The sequence below is a fragment of the Carassius auratus genome, chromosome 8 (assembly GCF_003368295.1).
Source record: "Carassius auratus strain Wakin chromosome 8, ASM336829v1, whole genome shotgun sequence".
Taxonomy (NCBI): Eukaryota; Metazoa; Chordata; class Actinopteri; order Cypriniformes; family Cyprinidae; genus Carassius; species Carassius auratus.
Window position 1 is genome coordinate 20,842,822 of NC_039250.1, and position 27,591 is coordinate 20,870,412.

The 27,591-nt window shown below is 35.4% G+C and overlaps 2 protein-coding genes across 2 annotated transcripts in view; both read right to left on the reverse strand.

Moving 5' to 3' along the window:
• Nucleotides 1-1,336: 1,336 nt before the first annotated feature.
• Nucleotides 1,337-27,591, reverse strand: part of LOC113107564 (potassium voltage-gated channel subfamily C member 1-like) — a 29,677-nt gene continuing 3,422 nt past the window's right edge. The window contains exons 2-4 of the mRNA XM_026270162.1: nucleotides 10,096-11,038; nucleotides 9,527-9,721; nucleotides 1,337-3,733 (exon numbers count right to left, since the gene is read on the reverse strand). Coding sequence (XP_026125947.1) covers nucleotides 3,666-3,733; nucleotides 9,527-9,721; nucleotides 10,096-11,038 — 1,206 coding nt within the window. The 3' untranslated portion in view covers nucleotides 1,337-3,665. The remainder of the gene's footprint in view (nucleotides 3,734-9,526; nucleotides 9,722-10,095; nucleotides 11,039-27,591) is intronic.
• The window catches only part of LOC113107565 (S-adenosylhomocysteine hydrolase-like protein 1), a 38,866-nt gene continuing 29,399 nt past the window's right edge, over nucleotides 18,125-27,591 (reverse strand). Inside the window, exons 18-19 of the transcript XR_003292681.1 lie at nucleotides 21,921-21,926; nucleotides 18,125-18,137 (exon numbers count right to left, since the gene is read on the reverse strand). The gene's annotated coding sequence lies outside the window, so the exon portion shown is untranslated. The remainder of the gene's footprint in view (nucleotides 18,138-21,920; nucleotides 21,927-27,591) is intronic.

Here is a 27,591-nt window from a genome sequence, read left to right on the forward strand (position 1 = left end):
CCTTTCTGCTTTTTATTTTATTTTCTAACTGGCCACTTCTGCGACCCGGCTGAAGTGGCAGATGAGCAGCTCTCCATGGTAACTGCGCTCAACATTGCCATGACAACTCATTTTATGGGGCAAAAAAAAAAAAAAAGAAAAGAATACAAAAAGACAACAAAGGAGAGGGAAATACAATGGAATTAATTGGAGTGAGAGTGGATGAAAGAACAAATGAAATGCTGCCACCCCTTTCCCTTCGTGAAAGCTTCTGTGTGTCACTCCATCCAAGCCTCAGACACACTGAGATTATTCAGAGCATGTTAGACTATTAAATCATTCACTGCGGCACACTTCCTGTGCTTCTGATACTCCTTTCAGCTGATGGATTCTAAAAAAGAATGTGAATATAACAGCTGTGTGGGATTACAGTAGCTGGAACATATTTACTGTGGGTAGAAATCAACAAGTACATGTATCAGGCAGTTGGGAACAGATCCTGGTGGCCATTTCTTTCATTCATCCAGCAATCTTAACATGAGGATAAATGTGGTCTTTTGAGTCAAATGTTTAAAAAAAAAGCAAAAAAAAAAAAAAAGCACATATATTACTATTCTCATCACTGCAAAATAATACATCAAATAAATAAAAATAAAAAATGCAAATAAAATAAAATGCCATGTAATTATTTTTTTCTACAGTATATTAGTTGTCAAAGAATTATAAGTTGTTCTTTAACTTAAAAGTTTGCTCTGTAGCATAAGATCTAAAACTGGTTTTAAGAAAAAAAAAAGATATTATATATTATATTATAGCACTTTTGCAACTACAGTGAAAGATATGAGCTGTTATAGAGGTTGTTAGGTAACTCAAAAGTGTGCTTAATGGCATTATATCTAAATATAATTTTTTATTTGATGCAAAATTTTATATAACATAATACAATGTAATATCATCTAAAATATAATATAGGACTTAACTTTAAAAAGTCATTTTAAGGGTCAGATCATGTAGAAGTAGCCCCTTAATTGCATTTTTTTCCACTTTTAAAGTGGTGTGGTATGGAAAGAAACAAGAAGAACTCAGAAATGAAAAAGAGAGTGAGAGAAAGAGAATGATGCATTTAGAGAAGGAAGGAGCTAAACGCTAATTAACAGTCGCCATGGAGATGGATGTGTATTCTGCTCTTGTCTAAAACTGTAAAAGCTCAGGTCTGCAATCAGACAGACGTGCTGAGGCTTTGGCTCGCCTTCTCAAATCAAATACACAACAATGACTGCGTTCCAAAACATACAGCTGCATCTCAGACATCAGCCTTACGGATGCGACAGCGCTTGAGAAAAAGCAGCGCAAACCTCAGTTCAATAATTTGATTTTATTTGTATTCCTGCAGAAATGCATGGACACACATGCCTACAAAATACAAGATATGAGCTGCTTTAGACATATAACATAGTACATGTTCATCCAAAAGTTACAATGCTGTACATGCTCAGAAAAAAAGGCACAAAAGTTGTCACTGGGGTGGTACCTTTTTAAAAGGTAACAAAATGTACAATTTAGGCACAACCATGTACACTTCAGGTACTAATATGTACTTTTAAGATATTAAAACGAGCTCTTTAGTGGTAAATAGGGTACAGAGGTTTACCTTTTTTTTCTTTTAAGTACTGCCCCAGTGCTTTTGTACCTTTTTTTCAGTATACCATATCATCTATTAGTATAAGAGCCTCATTGTTAGCATGTTACATCATCCCTGAAACACACAAACATACTCACGTTTACTGGCTAAAGGCAGATACTGCTGGACCATTATGAAAACAATCTGTATAACTAGACAGTGAATGCATCTTCTTGCTAGATAATGATACTCTGCTACATACAGTAGTACTGATATTTACATTTTCTGATCTAAATAGCATGGTGTTGCACTTGAACTCTGTTGTTATGAAACATAAGGCAACTATGGCAGACAACAAGCTGGAAAAAATCTCGCAGAAGTTTATCTGTGTGTGTGTGTGTGTGTGTGTGCAAACATGATTGACATCTCAACAATATGAGCCTCTTAACAACAAAATATTTTAAAGTTGTTGTTTTTTTTTTGTATTATTATTAGTAGAATTATTAGTAGTATTACAGGACAGTAGGCACAACTTGGACAGGTAATACAGCGTGTACTTGCAAAAGAAGGTTCAATTACAGTGAACTAACGTTGCAGAACAAAGATTTCTGAGTTTGGTCCCATCTCAACCAGAGATGTTATGAATATAAAGGGCTGATGATTTCAGATGCAGGACAGATGCAGGACTTCATGTTGTTGGTTACAGAAAACGATGGTTACGAAAGCATTCAGCTGCCACTGTGCTTTGTTGAAAATCTTTTCTTTATAGGAAAAACTGAAACTGTATTTCCCTCTGGCGTTTTTAATTAAAATACTTTTGGAAAACTGTTCTTGAAGATCCCTGTTCAGCAGTTTTTTGTACAGTGATAAATGGGCCTTTCTTATATAAGGGTTAGCATCATGTTAACTGGCCTGTAATCTCTGGAACGATACTGTACAGACACAAGCCACTTTCTGCTTTTGTCCAAATAAAGACAAGCTGAGAATCATGCGGAGAGAAATGCTTTACAGATCTTCATATGCACTGTTGTTTCATAAGTTTGGAGGGTTTTTTTTAAATACTTTAACGCTTTAAGGACAAACTTCATCGATCAAAAGTCACAGTAAAGGAAATGTTAGATATATTAGGTGTATATTAAAATAGAAAACAATTTTTTTTTATTGTCATCCCTAGTGAAAAACAAAACAAAACAAAAACATTTATTTAATTCTAAGTATACTACAAATACACATATTTATGTACTTTATGTAAAATTACTTGTTTGACTAGGGATAGTGTTTCCGTATTTTATGTTTACTGTACTTTTGATCAAATAGAGGCAGATTTGATGAGGAGAGAAGACTTTAAACCTATTTCCTCAATGAAATATGAAGTTGTAGAAGGACATATTAAAGGGTTTGACCTTTTAAAAAAAAGTCTAGTCTTAAGTCTTAGGAATAAACTAGCATTTTAATGGCTTCAAAATGATTCTAATTTGATCTAATGAGGACTTAAACGACATCATTACTTTAAGATTTTCGGTGTCCCAAATACTGTAAAAAAGTGGTAACACTTTACAATAAGGTTTATTAATAAACTACATTAGTTAACATGAACTACAAAAGAACGATACTTCTACAGCATTTATTAATCATAGTTAATTTCAGCATTCACTAATGCATTATTAAAATCTAATCCTTTGTTTGTTAACAATAGTTAATGCACTATGAACTACCATGAGCAAACAATAAAAAACTGTATTTTTCTCATTAACAAAGCTTTATATACAGTATATTTAATTGTTCAATGTTTGTTCATGTTAGTTAATACATTAACTTATGTTAACAAATGACACCTTTTTGGAAAGTGTTACCAAAAATATATTACAGTTACATTTTGACCAAAAGTACTTATGCTCTCTCATGCAAAAACATGCCTGGCAGCATTTCAAATGGACAGAAATACATGATGACATGACTAGAAATATTCTTGACTGAGAAATACGATGCATGACTGATGAGAAGACGAGAGATTGGTGAGCATCCCGAATGAGTGACCCACCCGTCCCATCAGGACAAAGCCCCCTCAGGTCAGGGTAGTGACTTCTGCTTGAGTGTAGTTTGCTGGGGATGTGAGCGCATCTTTACAGCTCTCTGAAACAAAGACACAGAGAGAAAACAAGTTGAATCAAACTTACTATTTCAATGAGGGGCATTAGTAAATTTATGGAACAAAATTGAAGTCTTATTAAGACTTTTATACTATTTTAACTTTGAAATGTAAAGACAATGTTACAATGACATGTAGTGGGATTTGGATCACTGAATCAATCAAAACATTACAACCCAGCATTGCACATTTATCTACAGAGAAAGATTCCTGCCTATTAAAACGAGAAGACTTGTGGCCTTTCAGAGGCCCAGCAGTGAACCCAGAGAATGGGAAAGCCTTGGGGTCTGTCCATGTTGCTAATGGAAACCTATTAGCAGCAATTAAGTTGAGTTGCCTTTCGGGACCAGAAGCAGATCCGTAACTCAGGACTGCTGCAGATGATGCCTTTCAGTGCTGGATGACTGGCTCGCCACATAATTAAACACAAATCAAGAAAAAAGTTGGCTTAAAAAAAGAATTTATGAGAGAAGACAGTAACCAAGGAGACTCTGCCTTACTGCAAAAAAAAAATCTTGTTTTCTTTTAATTTTCCAGTGAAAAATCGAAATATGCTAAATAAATAAGACAAGATAACTGAATTTGGAAAATAAGATATTTAGACTTGTTTTCGATGACAACAAAATTTGAATTAAAGGGTTATTTCACCCAAAAATGAAAATTATGTCGTTCCAAACCAGCGAGACCTCCGTTTATCTTTGGATAAACAGTTTAGGATATTTTAGATTTAGTCCGAGAGCTCTCAGTCCCTCCATTGAAGCTCCCTCCATTGATGTCTAGAAAGGTAAGAAAAACATCATCAAAGTAGTCAATGTGACATCAGAGGGTCAGTTAGAATTTGCTGAAGCATCAAAAATAAATTGTGGTCCAAAAATAACAAAAACTATGACTTTATTCAGCATTGTCTTCTCTTCCGTGTCTGTAGTGAGCGAGTTCACAACACTGAAGTGTAGTGATGTCCGGATTGCGAACGAATCATTCGATTTAACCGGTTCTTCTTGAACCAGTTCACCAAATCGAACTGAATTGTTTGAAACGGTTCTCGTTTCCAATAAGCATTAATCCACATTAATCCACGTTTGAAATGAGTTATTAACACTGTTGGGAACGTTACTTTAAAAAAGTAATTAGTTACAGTCACCGGCGGCGCCAGGGGGGGTCTTGGGGGGTCTCAAGACCCTGCCAAAAAATGCCTTGACCCCCCATTTGACCCCCCAGCCTCTTCCTGATTAAAAAATATATATATTCGGGATAAAGATCCAAAAATGTTTCTCTTCAAACTACGCAGAACAATAATAAATAATAATTATTTCGACATTTATTCATACACTGAACCGAGAACCGTTTCTGTCGGACGCGTCCGATTCGAGAACCGATGAGCTGATGATAACTGCGCATGCGTGATTCAGCGCGAAGCAGACTGACAAAGAGTAGAGGTGGGCAGATCGATACTAATATCGATAAGATCGATACCAACGTTGGTATCGGTATTGATCGATACCAACGGGAAAATATCGATACTTAAGTTTCAGTTTCTCTCGTTTTGCGACCTGGCCGTGTTTATCAAAATACTGCTACTGTCACAGAGCAGAGCAAGCTCTCAAGAGTGCTGCTCGTGCTCGACACTGCTCTCCGCCCCTCTCCTGTGTTGTACCGTCACGTGACTCACCACTAGCGCTACCACCAGCAGTCAGGCGCGCGCACCGCTCAGCCGCGCATTTCTAACAGCAGTCAGTCAGAGGCGGAGAGAAAGAGGAGCGTTGTATGGCTGTATTTTCAGGCCGATCTACCCTTTTTGTGTCAGCTGTGAAAGGGATACTAGTTTCTATATTTAAACTACACATAGTGATGTGCACCAGACTTAATTATTTTTATTATTTATTATTTTATCAATAGCTGATTCTCCAAGAGCAGTGGATATTACAAGGCGCCTATCAGAAATGATTGTGAAGGACCTGCAGCCTCTTTCCATAGTGGAAGATGTCAGCTTCAGGAATTTTGTACAAGGAGAATTTGTTTTACATTGTGAAGTAAAACTTTATGACTTTGTTTAAGAAAAAAAAATCCTGAAAAGAAGTGCACTAAAGAGGAGAAACATTTTTTTTATTAACATGCTACTTGAAAAGAGAATTTGTTTTTACTTTTTTTTATATATATTTGTGAAGTAATCATTTTGTAACTTTGTTTATTTAAAAAAAAAAAACAGAAGTAACCAAAAGTTGTTTCTGAACAAAAGCTTTTGTAGTACTGATTAATAACCCGAAATGCAAATCACAAAAACAAATTAAAAGTCATGAAAATTCATTTAGATTTAGGTTGAAGACGCATCCACCTTAATTATTAAAAAGTATTGGTATTGGTATCGGTATCGGCGATACTGGCCCTGTATTTACTTGGTATCGGATCGATACCAAATCTAGCGGTATCGCACACCTCTAACAAAGAGCGCATCTGAACCGAACTGATTCTTTTGGTGATTGATTCTGAACTGATTCTTTGCTAATGTTATAAGCGCGGGTAAACCAAAGGCTTGAATGAAGGGCAATCATCGCCAATGACGGCATTACATCGAGCGCAAAAGAACCGGTGAACCATTTTTTGTTCAGCTGGTTTATTTGATCGAATTGTCCGAAAGAACCGGTTCACTTGAGCACCTGCTCCTTTGCCCCTTAAGTGCCCTTTTGTCAAAGCAAAATTTCCTCAATTTTTTTTGTAATAACATAAACTTTTGTGAATGCCTGCCCACGCCCAATCATAATATTAGTACAATTTATTAATAATAATTTAGCCGTAAATAAAATGACCAACATGATGACAGTTCACCTGACTACGACCTCATCCAACCGGGAAGATTCCTCATGCTGCACGCGCATTTTTTAATTGCTAGAGGATATTTTCAACATCGTGGCAGCTGGTAAGTGGTGTTTCATTCTCAGCGAAGTGATTTTGGTGTTTATTTACTTATTATTATTTTACAAGAACGATGTGATGTGAGAACATGCAGATACGTTGTTTATATTGCTGTGTGTAGCCTGTAGTGTAGAAGTAACACTAGCGTGCTGTTTGAGGGAGAAAAGTTTCACAGGCATCGAGGGGTCTGGTCTTTTTTATGTTATTTGAATAAACTTTTATTATATTACAGTACTTATTTATTTTTAACACGTAAAAATAATTATCACAACACTGGTAAGGCTTATTCAGATTTTCTCATTCTCTGAATTATCATTATAAAAATAAAAACAATTCAGAAATGAATTAAAATATAATTATATTTTAAATGTGATGCAAATATTTTTTCTACAAAAGCAACAGTGTTTACAACAGCAAGACCACTTTAGCCTGTAAACTCAATAATATCTATCTGGAAATAAATGTAAAAATATCAATGTCAATAAAAATGCATAATATACCTGACATGAAAGTGCAGTGTGAAGGATATGATTAACAAATGTAGCCTGTCATTTGTTTACATTGCAAAGGTGTTTTTGTTGTTTAGTAGCAGAAATATGCAGTTATTAGCCATGTCCACTGTATTTTTTGTTGGTTTTCATGAGACCCCCCTTGAAAAGACCAGGACCCCCCCATTGCCCCCCCAATCAAAATTGTCTGGAGCCGCCACTGGTTACAGTTACTCACTACTTGTTCCAAAAAGTAACCGAATTAGTAACTGAATTACTCTATAATAAAAGTAATTCCTTACCAAGGGAAGTAACTATTTGCGTTGCTGTATAAAAAAAAAAAAAAGGTGCTATATGTCAAGTTTTTTTTTTTTTTTTTGCAGTTTTGCAGTTTTCACAAGTCAGTTAAAATGAGTAGAACAGACAGGTGTTCGTACATAACTACTAAAGCCACTAGCTTTGTAGATGCGTGTGTATCACATGACATGTACACATTACATGCAAGTTCTTGCCTTTGACCACAATGAATTTAAAGTAGTGCTTATATCTCCACCTTGAAAATGCCAACTTTTCATCGGATTGCTCCTGACTCGCCATCTCTGCTGCAAATCTTTGTGTAGCTGTTGCGTGCTAGGGTGCGCCCGTGTTCGCGCATGTGTGCATGTTTGGCGCCACTGGCGTAAAAACACTGGCTCTGAATGGCTACAATGAAACACATGACTCTGCCTTAGCCAATCATAATCGCTTATCTTTTTATTAACCCACCTCCTCAGTCGCTGTGTGAGACAGGGGTGCGTTCGGATTACAACGTTTATTAAATCAATGCATAGTAACGCACCGCATTTAACGTCCAGTAATGTTAATGGCGTTATAACGACGGGAAAAGTAATTAGTTAGATTACCCCATTACTGAAAAAATATTATTAATGACATAATTTTCATTTTTGGGTGAACTAACCCTTTAAGTTTAATTTTACCAGTGTGGTACAAAAAAACAACCTTCATTTATATATTATTATCTGTGTTTGGCATCATTGTTGTGTCACACCGCAAATAAACAAACAGAGGAAATGCCACAGGTTTCTGATCTATGGATCATTCGCACATATTTATTTTTAACATCAGCGATGACATTTCCAAAGATGGAGCATCTTTGCTGTCTGGTGAAGGAATTATTGCCTGTAATCACTGTTTGTTTGACAGGACCACAGCTGCTGTCGCTCTGCCCCTCATTGATTCCCAGAGTGCATCTCGGTCTCCACATCAGCGAGGAAAATTGCACGGTTTTTTACACAAATGACAAATCAACCGTCACAGAATGTCTGAAGGGCTTAGACGACCTCTGTTTGAATTTTCCAAAAATAGAGGGAAATCAAAACAAAGATGAGAAACTAGATGAGATCACTGGACTTAGTTATTCATTTATTCATTTATGGAAATATTAATTAATTTACTCATTAGTGAACCGGATTTCAGATGATTATTCCCAACTATAAGCTGTCTTGTTCAGTCACAGGTGATAATAAGCTCCTGTTTTACATTAGCAGCACTTCTGCTCCTTCAAACGGAGAGAGGGGCTTCTAGGATGTAAAAGGTGGAATGCTTGCTTAAGAAGCTCGTGATCAAATGATTATCTCCAGAAATAGACTGCAGGCAACCTGTCAGAGCTTTTGGGGGCCGAGGCTGAGTCGAAGTCTGACGTGACAGCATCCAGTAATGCAGGATGCTGGGTTTGCAGAAGTCGTGATGCTCTCTTGTTTTGTGTGCGGTTATCAGTCTATTTTTCCCAGTTTTGAAATGTCAGCTACAGAATAACATGTCTGACAAAAAAATAAATTTATTTTACTGTGCTCCGGATACTTTTTCTGATAAGTCAATTGTGGCATTCTGTGGTCAAATGTTTTTATAAAGACTCTTAAACTGTACACTGGAATGATTTCCTGTATAGCTTTAACAGTTTCATGTTCCTCATGTCCACTCTACTGACTCTTGTTTTTCATGTGATAAAATAACATTGATGCAAATCGATACTTCATATCCAATTATCCAAAAAATAAGCAGGATAATTTGGTTATTTGTTGTGAGAAAAATCCAAAAAAAGACCTAATTATTGATCATTTTGCAATAAATAAATATATATAGTGTTTCCTTTTAATTTCCTAGACTGTGGCGCCTTGCCAGATTAATTAATTTAGACACTGAAAAATGACTTGGACCACTTTTCTTGGAACTCTCTTTGAAGTGTACCAAAATTATGTTTTTAACTTAAAAAATTGTGTGGAGATGGCATAGGAAGCAACATTTGGGAACCAAAAAAAACATATTTTTACATTTCTGAATTTATCAGTGAGATTCAAACTCTATAGCAGTCCTGTTTACCTGTGTGGATGGTGGGTTCAGCTCCACAAGAAAAGTCCCCAGAATTTAGCAGGAAACAAGTTGCCTCTTTCATGGGCTTGTCTCTATTGCGTGAGCATCGAAGCGTCCACCTCTCGCCCGGAGAGAGCGGCTGGGTCAGACTGCAGCTCTCCTCTTCAGAAAGAGTTACCGTAGCATCACCATTCTGCTTTGAATCTGACAACAAGACAAAAACATGGATGTCAGTGTTCATGACCATTCACTTGCAGCAAATAAACACAAATTGGCATAAGCCTTTGTTAGATTTATGCTTGAAACTGAAAACAAAGTCAATATCAATGGAAAATTTACCTTTGAACTTTTGAATCTTTTTTTTAAGCTCGTTATAATATGAGTAAAATATGATCCACATTCATATATTTAATACTGTGATATTCCCAAAGTTTATTCCCAGTATAATTCTACATTTAAATGGGCAAACAATCCCATATAGACATATGGGTCTTTAGCTTCATTTTATCAAGCAACTGACTTCATCTCACTGTTGTCTCTCAGAAAACACTATTGTCGTTGAAATCCTCATGTTCTACCTGAGCGGTTTCTTCCAAGGTTCTCCTCCGCGGCAAGGGGGCAAGTGTCACTTTGTGTGCTGTTCCTTGGTGAGTTGCTTTCAGACTTCCCAAACGAGGCAGAGTTCATCACCATGTGTGGGTTTGGGTTGTGCTTCTTCTTCTTCTTGGGCAACTTCTGCTTGGCCATCGCCAATGAGTAGTACATCCCAAAATTGTTAACGATAATGGGCACTGGCATGGCAATGGTAAGCACACCTGCTAACGCACATAATGCACCGACCATCATGCCCAGCCATGTCTTAGGGTACATATCCCCATAGCCTACTGTTGTCATTGTGATCACAGCCCACCAGAAGCCGATGGGAATGCTCTTGAAATGCGTGTGGTTGCAGCCACTAGGGTCTTGGGGATCTGCGCTAATACGTTCGGCGTAGTAGATCATGGTGGCGAAGATGAGCACCCCGAGCGCCAGAAAGATGATGAGCAGACAGAACTCATTCACACTCGCCCGCAAGGTGTGGCCGAGAACCCTGAGACCCACAAAGTGTCGAGTCAGCTTAAAGATCCGTAGGATGCGCACAAAACGGACCACTCGCAGAAAGCCAAGGACGTCCTTGGCAGCTTCGGATTTGACGCCGGCCAAACTCAGCTCCAGATAGTAGGGCAGGATGGCAACAAAGTCAATGATGTTTAGTTGGTTCTTGATGAAGAGAAGTTTGTTTGGGCAACATATGATACGGACCAGGAACTCGAAGGTAAACCACACCACGCAGATTCCCTCCACCAACGTCAGCACTGGTTTGGGCTCCATCTCCATCTTCGAGATGACGGAGGTCATGGTGGAGTTGCTTTCAGTATTTGTAGATGTGACATTACGAAGTTCATTGAAGACCTCATGGGTCTCCAGGCAGAAGTTAGTGATGGACACCAGGATGAAAAACAGGGAGACAAAGGCAATTACCTGAAAGATAAGACCACAAATTAAACACGTCTCAATTAAAAAAAAACACAAATTCCATTAAACTGGTCATGAACTGCATTTTTTTATTATTTCATAATGTATCCTGAGATGCATGTAATTTACACTTCTAATTTAGAAATAAAGAGACATTTCCTATCCTGATTTTAGCCCTGTGAATTGGCTTTGCATATGAAATAAGTATTACATGTGGAAATGTTTGCTGCATTTTTACTATCACAGCTGTTGAGATAAACTAATCATGAAAAATGTTGATTATATTAAAATCTACTGTACTCCATCAATGAAAGTTTGCAGCACTGAGTATTGTAGCTGATGACAGACAGTTGAGTGCATGAATGCAACAATCTCATCATTTCATCTTGATTTTTGCACTTTCACAAATGTTTTTATCATAACAATGCAAAAATTATGTAAATAAGAGATCCACGATGCAGTGTAGACTGCGTTAACTCGCACTGTGTGATTGATAGCTCCAGCCTTCATATTTATAATTTAATCACAATTTAAATAACAAATTTTTATATAATTTTTATAAAAAAATTTAATAACTGGTCTCAACACACCTGCAGCGAAACTGTGACTGATTTACCAAAGAATGTGTAACAATGTACACTGTAATGTATCAAACAAACAAAGAATGCTCTACTGAGACATCCACATAGTTGAAAATAAATAGGCTCTTTCCTAGGATCATTTTTAGTCCAGTGATCCTGTATTGCTCTTCACTCTCTATTTTCATTGCAATAATGTGTAACAATGGGCGGGGCTAAATATACGAAGATGAAGGAGTAGGCCATGATTCTGCAGAGGAGGACTACTATTGTCACACCATGACATCATAATGTGACAAAATCTGAAACAAGTCGTTTTCTGAGCTTGGATTCATATTTATAGTTTTCACCCAAATTTTGCTTTAACCCACGGTAAAATCCAACAAATTAACCCTTTCATTTTGAACCGTCTTAAACCAAATATGTTTAAAAATATGAATTTTTACATAATACATATTACATTTTTTTATGTTAGCAAAAAATAATCATATCATTAGACCTAATCACAGGCTCTCCTTGACAAAAAGGTAATCCCCAAACCTCCAACAAAACAGAAACCCCCTTTGACCCAACATAACAAAAAACACTAACAGATCACCTCTAAATTAATCATATGCAAAAACACATTTTATAACATGTAATTTCAAAAACGTATCTCCTTACACACTCTAAAGCATGATTATACTGTTTAATAGTTCACATAACTTTTTTCATTAAGTGAACTTTAATTCATATTTGAGTCAAATTAACTTGTTTTATTTAATAGATATTAATGTTCTTTTTTTAATGAGCTGCTTAATACATTAATAGGCTGTTGACGTTGTTACAAGGCATAAAAACACTGAGCCAAAACTCTTTCACATTCCTCATCCTTATCTGATAAGTCATACAAGTCCCCTTCCTTGTTAACATACAGTGTTATCTTAAAACCTACAACAAATAGAGGCCATTTCTTTTTCCTTCATTAGGAGCAAACAATTCAATTAGCTCAAATTAAATTCCTTGGAAATTGTCAGCCGTCATCTGAAAGCAGCAGCCTAGATGAATATGTGGAAAGTGGCAAATCTGTTAGACAGAGTCATTAATGATTTTGTTATTTTTAGTAACTGAAAGATAAAGGATGATGTGAAGATTTAGATACAGGACAAGAGCGGGGGTGGGGAGGGGGGTCACCATAACAACCGCATCACACCAGCACCACACAGTTGGATACTCGTTGTCATGCTGAGGGAGATTCAAGCCCATGGGTGTGTTTACACACATCCTCACAGGAGCAGTAAACTGTAAATGAAGACTGTGATAGAATCACTTTTAACCGGTTTAACTATTCATTAATCTACAGTATTACTGCAGGCTGCCGATTCAAGATTTGGTGCGATTAATAAACCATCATAGAGGATTAAGAGCATCTATCTTCAATCTTTTTCAGGTCAAGAACCCTTTGGTGAATAAACACACATGGCTTTGACTTTGAGTCTACAAAAATTAAAATGGAATTTTAATTTCATAGGGCCCTACATGTAGAACACTTCCTCCTGTTGTGGGGAATGAAAAGGCACACATTTCCTTTCCTTTATGTAATAAAGCATATCTGTGCACACACTCTTCCTGTTAGATAACAGCAGAATTATGCAAAGACAACATTACTTACAGCAATCAATGGTTACATGGTTAAAAGCAGCATTTTGCAAGATTACATTTCAGTACTTCTTGCATGTGACACTTTTAAAGTCAAATGTCTGCTTAATGGCACTAAAAGGTTAATGCTCTTTCGTGTTTTGAAATCAACCTTCACTAAAACAGACCCTTACAATGTTAAAGGCACTTCATTTTAAGATGAAAACACATTGGCTGAAGCAATCATGGCATTTTAGCTTGTGTCTATAAGTCTTTGAGCTCATGTGTTTTGTTTACAAATCATGCACCACAGCAAAAGTGTCATGATGTCATAAGATAGTATTGTGCAAGACATGAAAATAAGTCTATTAATCGATTATCTGCCTCTGCAATCATAAAGGAATAACGAGTTTTGCAAGAAACTAGGTACAGAGACATTATTCAAATTGTCAATGAGCCTAGATTAACTTATACAATGCACTTGTGCAAAAAAATAGAGAACTCAATATGACCTTAAATAAAACATTGCAACAGGAACTGGGAACTTTTTCAGCAGTCCTTTCATTTCACCCTTGATTAAAGTGCTGTATGGAGTACTTGAATCAGCTTTAATCAATGGCAAAGTGGTCACAACAAGAGAAGAGCCCTCTGATTCACACCAGCAACAATTTCACTCCTATTCAGGAACACATGAATCTTTTTTCAGCAGCTAAAATGCAAATGTGGTAATTATATGAGAGCACGTACAGTATGTGGGCAGAGTGAGCGAGGGCATCTGTGTTAAAAGGCATTTCTTTAGGAGAACTTTCTAGCAATAATAACAAGCCTGAATCTAATCCTTTTAACTTTTAAAATCATTTACCATTTACTGATGTTGAGCCTGTTCAGTGTAAAATTTGTATTAATTTTAAAGCTAAAATTGATATTTGGGGCCATGATATTAGTTATATAATTAAAGTCTACAATGTTTGGTCAAACAATTACAAATAAAAGGTACAAATTTTGATTCAATAAACTCATAATAAATGCTTATTAATTGTTAGTTAGGTAGTTAAGTTTAGGTATTGGGTATATGTGCTTTATAAGTACAGTACTAATAAACAGCCAATATGTTAATAGCAGGCATGCAAATAAGCAACTAGTTAATATTGAGAATTTGTCTCTATGAAGTGCTACCAATGTTTTAATTAACACAGTAAAGTAAAAGTTTCCAAACTCCAAACACATTTATTTTTTCTTCATTTTTTTTTTACATTTTCACCAAAAAAAAAATCAATGGTTCAGCAGCATTCTCTAATTTAAGGGCCCATTAACAATAAGACGACTGTTAAAATATAACTATAAGTCTATAACGATAACTATATTAGCATCCACACCTGTTTACCCTCTGTTTATAAAACAAATAAATAAAAAAACAATCTGAAAGTGATACCAACAATATTGTTCCTGCATGTTATGTTGTTATAGCTGTGGTGTGGACACTACTATATTCACACTAAATTATAACAATTATTAAAACTCTAATAAATGATTGTCTTTGGCCTTTACATTAGCACCTTCATTCATACCGGCTCTTCGTGATCATAATTCTGAACAAACACTATATTTTCCTTAATGTGTTAGGCATTGTTCCATAGGAAGGGACTTTTAGCTAAATATATTTGTGTTCTAATGAGCAAATGGGGAAATAATTGAGCCGAGGTGCTCTGGCACCCTGCAGAGTGCTTTTGTTACAACATTAACCAAACCTTTCAGAGTGCTGAATACAAACAGTTTAAGTGGAGTTGTAAATTGCTGGACAGATGGGTCATTATACACATTTATCCAGCACTATATCACATGACAGAACATGCATCATAAAGACATCCTATTATTGAGATTACTTCATTAAACAAAAGATGCTCACATGTATTCAGTGCAACATGTTTTGCATGCTGCAGCATACAAAGTGAACACTAAAGCATTTTCCAAATGTGAATTATGCATAAAAGCAAGAATATGAAAATATGAGCTAAGATCTTTTACAGTAACAGTAGTAAGCACAGTCAATTTATGTGCCGGTTGCTACACTGTGCTAAAAATGTTTTAACATGAAGGCCATATGGCATTTAGTATTAATCATAAAAATAACCAATGATTGTTATGTGGGATCTACTTAGTTCATTTTGATGAGGAAATGACTATTTTTAATGAGTGATTCACTGAAATCAATCTGGCTGAATTAACACTTGAGCTCTTTTTTCACTATAACATATAGTGAAATCTTCAGGGTACATCATGAAAGATGTAATGGTGTAATGGCACACTTTTCCATAAACGTGTGACTACACTTCCAGATGTTTCGGATTTAGGATTTTATCTATGACAAATATGAATAATACATATTCTTCAAAAGTTGAAGTTATATTTTGTAAATCTTCACCCTTATGCGTTGTTGGAAACGTTTTCGTCCACTAGGGGGTGGTGTTGAGTCTTATTTTGGCCACAACTCTTTTTGTGTTTCAGCTAATGGAATGATTTTGGGTGACAAATCTTATTTTGACACATATTTTGGGAAAATGCTTTGACAATTTTCAAAAACATAATACACTTCGGGCAAATTCACTACCCTTTCGTTATGTTCGTGGATGAAAACATCTACTAAATTAAACTGCTGTAAAAATGTATCAGATAAATCTTCTAATTTTTTGGCATAAATATATTAATCAACCTCAGTCCTGATCAAAACTACCAAATGTTTAAAAAAAATATACAAGATTTTAACTCTTTAATTACCAAGTTCATAAATGATGTCACTGATTTTGAAAAAAAAAAAAAACACAAAATTACACATTTTCAATATAAAAAGTGATTGTGGACTGGATTTTTTTTTTTTACATTTTATCACAGTCTTGGGCATGTCAAAGATTAGTAACAAGATTGGCTTTGATGCATTGTTAGTTTTTGTGGAGCATTAGATAAAAAAACAATTTCTCCCTCATTTATTGTTGGTGGCTGTTTTTGCCCCATTGACTTCCATTATAACGACATTTTTTTATTGCAAAGCCATGACACCATATAATCATGCATTCTTGATTGTTTGTGGTTTTCCCTTTTGGGAAGAGGTAAAATTTGTTATTTTTACAGTTGATCACTAGGTGGGACCATTAACCCTTTAGATAGGCCTGTGCAAAAAAAGGCTTAGTTTCTGGCTTGTATATGGAGTTATATGGAGTATAACAGCAAATTATAGTGTTTGTGTGTGTGTGAGATTCTTGATTGTTGGTGGTATATTTCATTGAGTGTTTGTTACTAAAAAGCAATTTTTTTACTAACTAGGAGTTGGCGATATGGAAAAAATATCATATCACGTTTTCAGCAATTCTTTGTCATGTTGGTTTTACCATTTTGCAAGTTGTCTGAGCATTACAGGCAATTACTAATTTCCGTATTATAAAGATAAAGCCTTTCACAGGTTTTGGACAATGTGACAGTAACTAAATAATGAAAGAAATTAAATTTTAGGGTGATCTACCCCTTGACAGTATTGACAGTAGGCTGCATGTTTAATAGGCCAACTGTCCCTTTAAGACCCACACGCATCTAATATACAGGCACGTAAAAAAAAATTTCTCAACTGTTTACTTTCAATTTAGACATAACCAAATTGAGTCTACATGTAAACTAGGGCTGTCACTTTTTATTCGATATTCAAATATGCATTCGAACATGTCCAAAATCAAGCGAATAATAGCTAGTAGTCTGGCATGTCTGTGCGCTCCGAACTTGTGTTCTCCACTGCGGGGAACATTGTAAATAAAAAGAGGGCTGCACTTGATCCAGATCAAGTTGATAGACTGGTGTTTCTGGCAAACAATATTAAGAAATTAATTAGGCTAGGTTATATGCCTTACTCCTGCTGCTGTTTAAGTTGTCACGTAGTAACTCTGCCGCTGAATTAACACTGCTGTGAATGCATGTGGCATTGTACAGTAGCCTTAGCCTATATGACCGAGGCGTTAGAACTGCAGCTGATAGAATGTGCGCTGTAGCACAAAAAAACTAATTTCTGTCACGAAAACAAATTCCTTGTATGTGTAAATATACCCGTCAATAAAGCTCATTCTGACTCTGAAAGCAAATTGTGGAGACATTTTTATTGTACACGATCAAAAATCATCATATCGCACACCCCTACATCTATCTAACCATAGAAGCCAGTCCCATTTTAAGCTCCAGTCGTGTCTAACAACCGGAATATGCTGGAGATTGTTTTTGGATGAGAGCATTTTGTTTTCTTGATTTTTTTTTCTTGAAACCCTCCCAAACAACATGTGGTGTAGGAGCTGTTTGGTTTGACTTTTTTTAGGTTGTCTGACCCAAAAACTGTTTCCTGCAATTCTCTAGCTGTGGTCCTTGGAGAGTCTTCAGCCACTCAAACTCTCCTCCTCACTGTGCGTTAGGCCGATACAGACACATGTCCTCTTCCATTTTTTGGCGATTGATTATTGCCCTGATGGTGGTAATAGGAATTTTCACTGCTCTAGCTCTTTTCTTAAAGCCACTTCACTAATTTGTGAAGCTCAATTATCTTTTGCTGCACATCAGAAATATATTTTTTGGTTTTTGTGATTTAAAAAATAAATAAACCATTGATTAACCATGCAGATTTATCTTCACAGACTTCTTTGATCATATCTACCAAGGGTGCCAATAATTCTGACCATGACTGTATATATATATATATATATATATATATATATATATATATATATATATATATATATATATATATATATATATATATATGCATTTTATTAAATATGCAGGTTAAAAAGAGAGAATGTGTCGCTCATGTCTGTGAATGTTCACTTAGATTGTCTCCTGTACCAGCTGTTCACTACAGCAGCCTCCAGCTCATTTAGTCACACCTCACAAAGACATTTACCCATAGTGCAGCTGTCACATTCCTGACCACCTATATGTGCAAACCCTATTGTTTCACCATTAAGTTTCCATGGAAAATAATTCAAGCCTCCCATGACTTTCAAACAAGAAAAAACACTGCCAACATACTGTAAAGCAGTAAGACTCAAATCATACAATAAAGGATAAATATAAACTCTCTGTCATGCAAGTCCTCAGGGGAGGGGTGTTAATGCAAGTCCCTGAACCTAAATCCCAAGGACTTGATAAATGATCACTTTTTCCATGGCTTGAACTTAAACATAAACATCTTTTACAAACGCATAACACTGAAATTGCCATCCTGTAGTAGGGAACGGTGCTACTTTAGCAACACCAATATCAAGAGTTTGATTCTCAAAGAATGCATTAATGCAATGTATACAGTACCTTGAATACATTGTAGGTTGCTTTGGATAAAAGTGTCTGCAAATTGCATATAAATGGTTTTTCAATGAATATATATCTTTAAAAATACACAACAATACTTATCAGAGCTTCATATGCCAAGTGAACCATGACATGAGCTTTGACTGACAAGAACAAATTCCTTCTGTCCTTTTTAATGTTCCAGGCTGTAAGGAACGAAAGCAATCGCATACACCAGGGAAGAATTGAGCCACTATTATTTTGTCTGTCATATTACTCCAAGTCCAGAGCCAGAAGCCCATGAGTTGTTGCGCCAAGCATTACTCCAGAGAGACTTGATGGTCTTTTCTCTGCATGAACAACAGTGTTTGTGCATTTGATGCTTTTCACTGCACTGGCTTTGTGTGTGTACATTTACGAATGCTCATTTCTGAGAGCAAGAACGTTGGAAGATGAAAGTCAAGGCAGGTTTTTTAACAGCACAATGTGTCACAGCAGTAACATGCAAGTGTAAAATGCACTTGGGTCAGGGTCAGATAAACCATGGGCCAGGAATGAAAGTGGTGAATAATTTAAATTGTGAATCAAGCTGTTCTGCGCTTGGCCTCCTTGACCTCGAGCTTGAATTTCTTCAGTGCATACAAGCCTGTCACTGTGCAAGGTAACTGTGAAAACAATTCAACAAGCAAAAAATATTTGTCCCCTCTAGGATCTACAATTTTTTTTGTTATATTTTCAGTTTTCTATATGATAATATTTTAAATAAACAATGTTACTAATCAAAAATAAATCCATAAAAAAAAAAAAAAAACATAAAAACAAGGCAACCCTACAGAATTTATCTAAACAAATAACTATCAAAAATATGGGGTAGGTAATTATGTGTTTCTGATTTTTTTTAAAATACAGTAAAATATTATTACTTTTTTTTTTTTTTTTTATGAAATTCATTCCTGTGATGTTGCACATGCTGATTTGTAAGCATACACATTTTTTTCAGTATTCTCTGATAAACAGAACAAGCATGATTTTTCGGGTAGAGAAACAATACAAAGTAAAGTAAACAGTACACAACAAATATGTCTTTTTGGCAATGTTTTGATTTGTAGCTTCACAAAACATTAGTAAACCATAGTGGATCACACATATTTGCAAAAGATCCGATCATGTCATGATAATGCAGTGTTTTTCCAACATCATTTGAAAATTCCGATTGGATGGATTGCGCTAGTCAGGCTCTAGCATTTACCATTCGCAACAGAAATGAAGTGCACAACAAGAAGAACAGTGCTCATCCACCAGGAAATTAGTACTTCTCATGATGTTTACTGGGCTGTGAATCGGCACTGGTATCACGATTAAATTCAATTCGATTATGATTACCATGTCAACAATTCGATTCAATTCGATATCACGATGCATCATAATGCATCACTATTACATCAAATTTATTTTATACATTTTTATAAAATTATATAAGCAGGCTACTTTTTAAATAATTAGTTTAATTCATATATAATTAACTATCATTAAGAATTAACAATACATATAGCTTCAAAAGATATAAGCAAATATAAAGTAATAAGAGGGGAAAGACAAAGTGATAAACAAAAAGTACTTTGCTCAGTATTTGGGAGTGCTTTAAGAATCAAAAGTTTAAACATAATCATAGTTATGGTTTTACTTTTTTCTCAGCATTATTGCCATTTGATTATTGCTGATGAGATCATAGACACTGGCAGCTTTAATAGACTGCATTTACACTAACGCACATATCTACTTCTACATATCAGAGGTTTTGTCCTGTTCTGAAAACAGAACTGACTGTGTTTACATCAATTTCGTATCAAAAAAGTAAATGCAAGTGCATTTAACCACAGCCGCGAGCTTCAGAACAAACAAACTCGGCGCACATGAAAGTCTGTCAGTACGTGAGTTTCGTGCATCTAATACATACTGCATTCCAAACGGCAGAAATTAAAGCATATCTAAAGTAAAAGACTAAAGCAACAGTGAATGGAAGCACTGCAAAGCAATGAGCACGTGTCTCACAGCGCATATTCTGTGCAATAAAGGCCTCCTCATTTGATTCTGGTGCACACACATGCCACATGCGGAAAAAAGCCAAGCTCCAATTTAAAAATTGAGAGTGCATATTTAGTACTTGCGTGACCATTGCATATAAGAATGACATCATAGGCTATAATCGATTATGGTCTATTACTGCATCGATGCAGAATTGTCCACGTCGACGCAATGCATCGTTAATATTGACACCCCTAATATTTACACAAGCAAGTAGTTCTTATGTTCTTCTTCTTATTGTCATTTATGCAGGTTATTTTTTTCTTTCCCACAAAAAAAAATTGTAATAAAAAATCTATCTGATTTGATTGGGTGGACCGGCCTTCAATCCGAGTAAGTGAGTTCCACCCTGGCCCTTAGCCATGCCACTGTTGTGAATGATTCATCAGTGCACATTATTACAAACAACAAATAAGGTTTACATTCATAATCTTTCTTGAAAATGTAATCACTTGCTCCACTAATATTATTATTTCCCTTTTTCAACTGAAGTCACCAACCCTTTTCTCATTTAATATCCTGTTTCCCTCAGAAATACAACATCATGTAAATAAAATGGGTTGCAAAGTTAATGTTAAATTTCAAAGTTACTTTAAAAGATTTTTTTCATCTTTATTCTTCATTGTTATAAATAATAAACATAATTTTTTTTTGGTGGTGTTCACATCAAACACATAAGTGCTTTTCTCAAACACAATCGGCCCCAACATTACAAAACATTGCAGTGAACGTCTCATGGCAGCAGGCTGTGAGTATAGGTCTGTGAGCAAGTTTAGCCTAGAAAGGATATCTACATTTCGGTTTATCTAAATGCCAAATGGTTTACCCCACTTCTAAACAGACAAAGCCATCCTGTTCATACTGTGGCACAGAACAACAAAAGTGCTGGAGACACAAGTCCTTTATTTACACACTGTCATTGTGCTCATATAAGGCTCAGACTGCAGAGCACTGCACACTGCATTCCTGGACCAACTTGTGCAGGTATAAATTTGTTGTGAATTTTATTAGAAAGATACATACAGCAATGAATATTCGCTCGAGTCTACTGTTTAAACGTTAATATTTACGACTTGATTTATTTTTTTCGAATACAGTTTACATGATGTCAAGATTACATAATTACAATAAATGGGGGGGTTCTTTAAATCCAGCACCTTGCCAACAAACTGCAGTGACATTTCAGTGTGTAAGTCACTGTTTAAAGGGTCAGTGATGCCATTTGAAGTTTTCCTTTCTATTTGGAGTGTAACAAGCTGTTCGTGAATAGATAAGATACCTAAAGCTGCAAAGACTAATATCTCAAACCCAAAGAGATATTCTTTATAAAAGTTAAGACTCTTCCACGCTAGGGCTGGACAATTTGGCCAAAATTTAATCACAATATATTTCTTAATTTCAATTAACTTGCCAAGTCTGACACCTATAATAGTGAATATAAAACCATACATTTTTATAATCTCTTAAAGGGGGGATGAAATGCTATTTCATGCATACTGAGTTTTTCACACTGTTAAAGAGTTGGATTCCCATGCTAAACATGGACAAAGTTTCAAAAATGAATTTATTGCGTTAATTAATTAAAATTAATTAATTACGTTTGAAGGAGTTTTTTTGTTCCGGAAGAGCGCGAGCTCCCGTATAGCACAGCACTGAGAGGCTGAGCACATTCGTTCACTGATCAGAGCGAGAGCGTCGCGAAATGTCACAGAAGTGTGTTTTTGGTTGCCAGGGCAAGACAACCCTGCACAGATTACCAAAAAAAAAACAGCATTAAGGGACCAGTGGACGGAGTTTATTTTTACAGAGCATCAACGGAGTTGTGCAAGTGTTTGTGTTTGTTCCCTGCATTTCGAAGATGCTTGTTTTACAAACAAGGCCCAGTTTGACGTCGGATTTGCACATCGTTTATTTCTTAAGGATAATGCAGTCCCAACGAAAAAGGGTCACGATTGTGTGTTGGACTATCTTTCTCTTATGAATATAATAAAACTAAAGACTTTTTGGAGTTATGAAGGATGCAGTACTACTCTATAGGTACTCAAGATTAACAGGATATTGAGTGAAAACGAGCATTTCACCCCCCCTTTAAAAAAAAAAAAGGAAAGAAAGAAATCATACTCACTCTAAACTTTTGAATGGTATATTGTACAGGTGCTGGTCATATAATTAGAATATCATAAAAAAAGTTGATTTATTTCACTAATTTCATTCAAAAAGTTAACTTGTATATTATATTCATTCATTACACACAGACTGATATATTTCAAATGTTTATTTCTTTTAATTTTGATGATTGTAACTGACAACCAAGGAAAATCCCAAATTCAGTATCTGAAAATTAGAAAACTAGAATATTTTGAAAAGGTTCACTATTGAAGACACCTGGTGCCACACTCTAATCAGCTAATTAACTCAGAACACCTGCAAAGGCCTTTAAATGGTCTGTCAGTCTAGTTCTGTAGGCTACACAATCATGGGGAAGACTGCTAACTTGACAGTTGTCCAAAAGATTACCATTATGTACATATTATATTCCTACACTATTTGCATCTCATTCTTTGTTAATCACATTCAAGGAAATAAATCATAAAATAATTTTTTTTAAATAATTACCTGGTTTTTAGGGTTATACATTACTTCCACCAAACTATGTCATATCTTGAAAAACTCCTTTAACAATACAATTTGTAATGATAAATCATTTTAGGCCATAACACCCACCCAAAAAGCCAATACAACAATGGTCAAGAAAAAAAAAAAAACTTTTCACTGTGTGTGTGTGTGTGTGTGTGTGAGAGAGAGTGAATGAATAAGAGAGAGAGAGGGAGAGACCGAGAGAAAAGGATGTAAAATCAACCAAACCACAACAGAATAACCGGCAATTTAAGAAGCAAGAGCTTCATTTGCACACATTTCATTCCTAGTCTTTTTTTAAGTTCAGTGAAGTGTTCATAATCTAGAGCAATTCAAACATATCTACTGTGCTATGTTATACAGAAAATAAAACAGTTATTGCAATGAATCACCTTTAGTTAGAAGCAATTATTTACACCTGTATAAATTCAGATCTTCGACATCATGAGGGCACGAATACTTACGCAGTTGCATATTTTAAATTTTTCTTAACAGCAGACAAAAGTCTATGTATACATTTTTACGTTGCTTAGAAAAGTAACAATACACTTTAAGGTTGAATTTGCTTTTCAATTAAATCAGAGAATTGGTCTCAATACTTTTGCAAAGCCTTGTGTAACTGCATTTTGGCTGAGCAATATACAGTACAGTGCTATCAAAATTCACATATGGTGCTGCGTTTGACACCATAGATCACTACATACTCATAGATCGATAACAAAACTATACAGGTATTCAAGGGCAGGCTTTAATATGGTTTAGATCTTACCTGTCTGATCACTACCACATTGTTTATTTAAATGGGGAGTCATCTCATTTATCACCAGTAAAATATGGAGTGCCACAAGGATCTGTCCTAGGTCCTCTACTATTTTCAATATACATGTTGCCACTCTGTAATATTATTAGAAAATATAGGATTAATTTCCACTGTTATGCTGATAATACTCAACAATATATCTCAACGAGATGAATCTTCTAAATTATCTAAGCTAACAGAGTGTGTTAAAAATGTAAAAGATTGGATGACCATTATTTTTCTCCTATTAAATTCGGATAAGACTGATATATTACTTATTGGACCAAAAAAACAGTACACAGAATCTCATAGATTACAATTTGCAACTAGACAATGTATTTTTACTTCCTCTACAGTAAAAATCTGGGTGTTATATTAGACAGCAACTTCTTTTGAAAACCATACTTCCCATGTTATAACATTTACATTTAGTCATTTAGCTGACGCTTTTATCCAAAGCGACTTACAATTGCTATATATGTCAGAGGTCGCACGCCTCTGGAGCAACTAGGGGTTAAGTGTCTTGCTCAGGGACACATTGGTGTCTCACAGTGGATTCGAACCCAGGTCTCTCCGACCAATGGCATGCGTCTTATCCACTGCGCCACCACCACCACCACCACCACCACCCTATATGTTTGATATATAAAAACAGCATTCTTCCATCTTAGAAACATTGCCAAGCTACAAAACATGTTACCTTTTTCTGATGCAGAAAAGCTAATTCATGAATTCCTGACCTCTAAACTGGACTATTGTAATGCACTGCTAGGTGGTTGTACTGCATCTTCAATAACCAAGCTACAGGTAGTCCAAAATGCACAGCTAGAGTCCTTACCAGGTCAAGAAAATATTATCATATTACTCCAATTCTTAAAGTTCAGATACACTCTTTAAGGTCACAAAATGCTGGACTTTTGGTAGTACCTAGGATAGCAAAGTCGCATTTGTATCCCAAACCATGGAACAGCCTTCATGATAATGTTCGTGTTCAGACACACTCTCTCTGTTTAAATTTAAATTAAAAACACATCTCTTTGGCTAAGCAATTAAATAATGCATTTCATAGTTTTGGACTGTCGTCATATCTGATCAAATATGTATTATTATTCTTTAGCTTTGGTTAAACTAATTATTTTTATTTTGTTGGAACAGCAGCTACGCTAATTATGTCTTTATTTGTTTCTGTGTTTTGCCATATTGAACCTTCATGACATGAGAGTGTTGCATAGAGACTCCACAGTGAACTCATGATTGAACTGTTGTACGAATCACAATTGTGCTGATTTTCTGATAACACCACTTCTGCTTGTGTGATATTATTATGTATCTGTTCTAAAATGGCTTAATTAGACATATTTATTTATTTTATCATTTCAACCAGCCACTGTAGCCAGGTAGATTTAAAATGTTAATGTTTGGGTCAAAATGTAAAAATCACAATGTTGTTAATTTTATATTGCCGACAAAATCATTGTGAATATTAAATTATGTTTGGTTCAATTTAATTCAAGTTTATTTATATGTTTAAGATACAAATCGTTGCAAAGCAACTTTACAGAAAATTAAGTTTCTACAATATTTAGTAGTAGCTTATCAGTGATGACTAAATTTGGTAATTCTGTATGTTGTTTCACGGTTGGCAACATCTGAGGTCCTCTGAGGGTTTGGCATCATCTTTTCTCAGGTATTCTGGATCCAGACTGAAGCTTAAAGTATGGATAATCTAAATATTGGGGAAATCTCCTTTAAAATTGTCCAAATGAAGTCCTTAGCAATTTGGTTTTGATATTTACGGTAGGAAATATACAAAATATCTTTATGGAACACAATCTTTGTTTTAATGATTTTAGGCATAAAAGAAAAACAAAACGAACATTTTGACCCATACAATGTATTGTTGGTTATTGCTGCAAATATAGCCATGCTACTTCACATACAAGATCACATATGAAGCATGTTTTCATAGTGAAGAACAGCACTGTGATCAGAGCACCTTGCATTAGTTTGCAGTAAATCCTGCTCCATGATCTCCACTTCATATTAAAGACATGGACTCAGTTTTGGATAGCTTAGTTTGTATGAAAATTTAGAAATTGCAGTCCCAGATTTTTATCAGCATTTTAACAGGTCTCCCGTAAAATAAATATTTTATGCAAAATAAATATTTTATGTAAAATAAATATTATTATTATTATTAAACACTCCTTTTATATGAATAATAAAATAGTGTTGTTACAATTCTCTTTACTTTTTTGTTTGATATATTTTAGTAGTATTTATATTAATCATAATCATATAAGAATTATAAGTCATTTTCATATATCTGCACCACACTGTTGGCCAAATCTTTCTCCTGAATCATGCAGACCTAGTTCAGTCCATAATTCCTCCACTAGAGTTTTTAATATCCAACCACCATTCAAAATCATGCCACCAGAATGCGTAGTCTGACACATCCAGACAGTGTCTGCCCTAGGCCAATTACCCGGTGAGTGATTAATTACCATGACGGAGAGAATGTAATGCTGTAATTATGACGCAGGGCTTTCACGACACATGCAAACACTCACCAAACCAACAAAAACAACTGAGACACCTCCAGCAAATGTCAACTGCTAAAGAACAGCTTAAAGGGACACTCCAAATCTTTATGACTTATTTATGTGGAACAAAAAAACAGATATTTTGAAAGAAACTTTCATTGTATGGACAAAAGAATTTGTTTTTTTTGTTTTTTTTTTGTATGGACAAAATTTTTTAGGAGAAAAAAATAAGGCGAGTAAATAATTTCATATTTGAGTTGACTATCCATTTAATTTACTTAGACTAGCCTGCATATGGGTTGAATTATTAATTTGAACAATTAAAGTAATTGTTGATATTTCTATTGGAAAACAAGGGGAAAATACGTTTTAGGAAAGTGGTATTTTTGAATGTTTCAATCTCATTTGGATCCTGTGATTAATAAAAGCCCTGATGGCTTTTCCTCCTTGCTAACTGTATTAGCTGGCCTGAGCAGCCGTCAGTATATGGTAACATTAGCCCTGCAGCACATAATGCTCTCTAGGCAGAGATAATTGAGAGAGCCGAAGAATAGCAGGGTCCAAGAAGCCCAACCATTTGCTCAGTCATTTCTGAACAATTGGAATATAATGTCATCTTGTTTCCTCTGAGAGGTTTATTCTTTAGAAGGCTGTTCTCTCTCACCTCTTTCTGCCCGATTACTTGTTTTCTTTCATTCCCATTAAGTCTGTCAGGCCTGTATGCTACAAATCATCTAAATTAATTAGGAAAACAAGCAGCTAGCTTAATAATGATGAAGAAATGATGGGCCTCACAGCAATGGCTCAGCTGTGTATTTGTTAACAATCAAAGCAGCTCAGCTGTGACAAACACACTGCATATCAATGAAACACAATGTCTGTTACACCCTGAAGAAAAGAAACATATTGTATGACAGCATTGTTGTTTTTTGTTGTTGTTGTTGTTGTTTATGACCTCTTTGACAAGCAACTAAAGCAATTAAT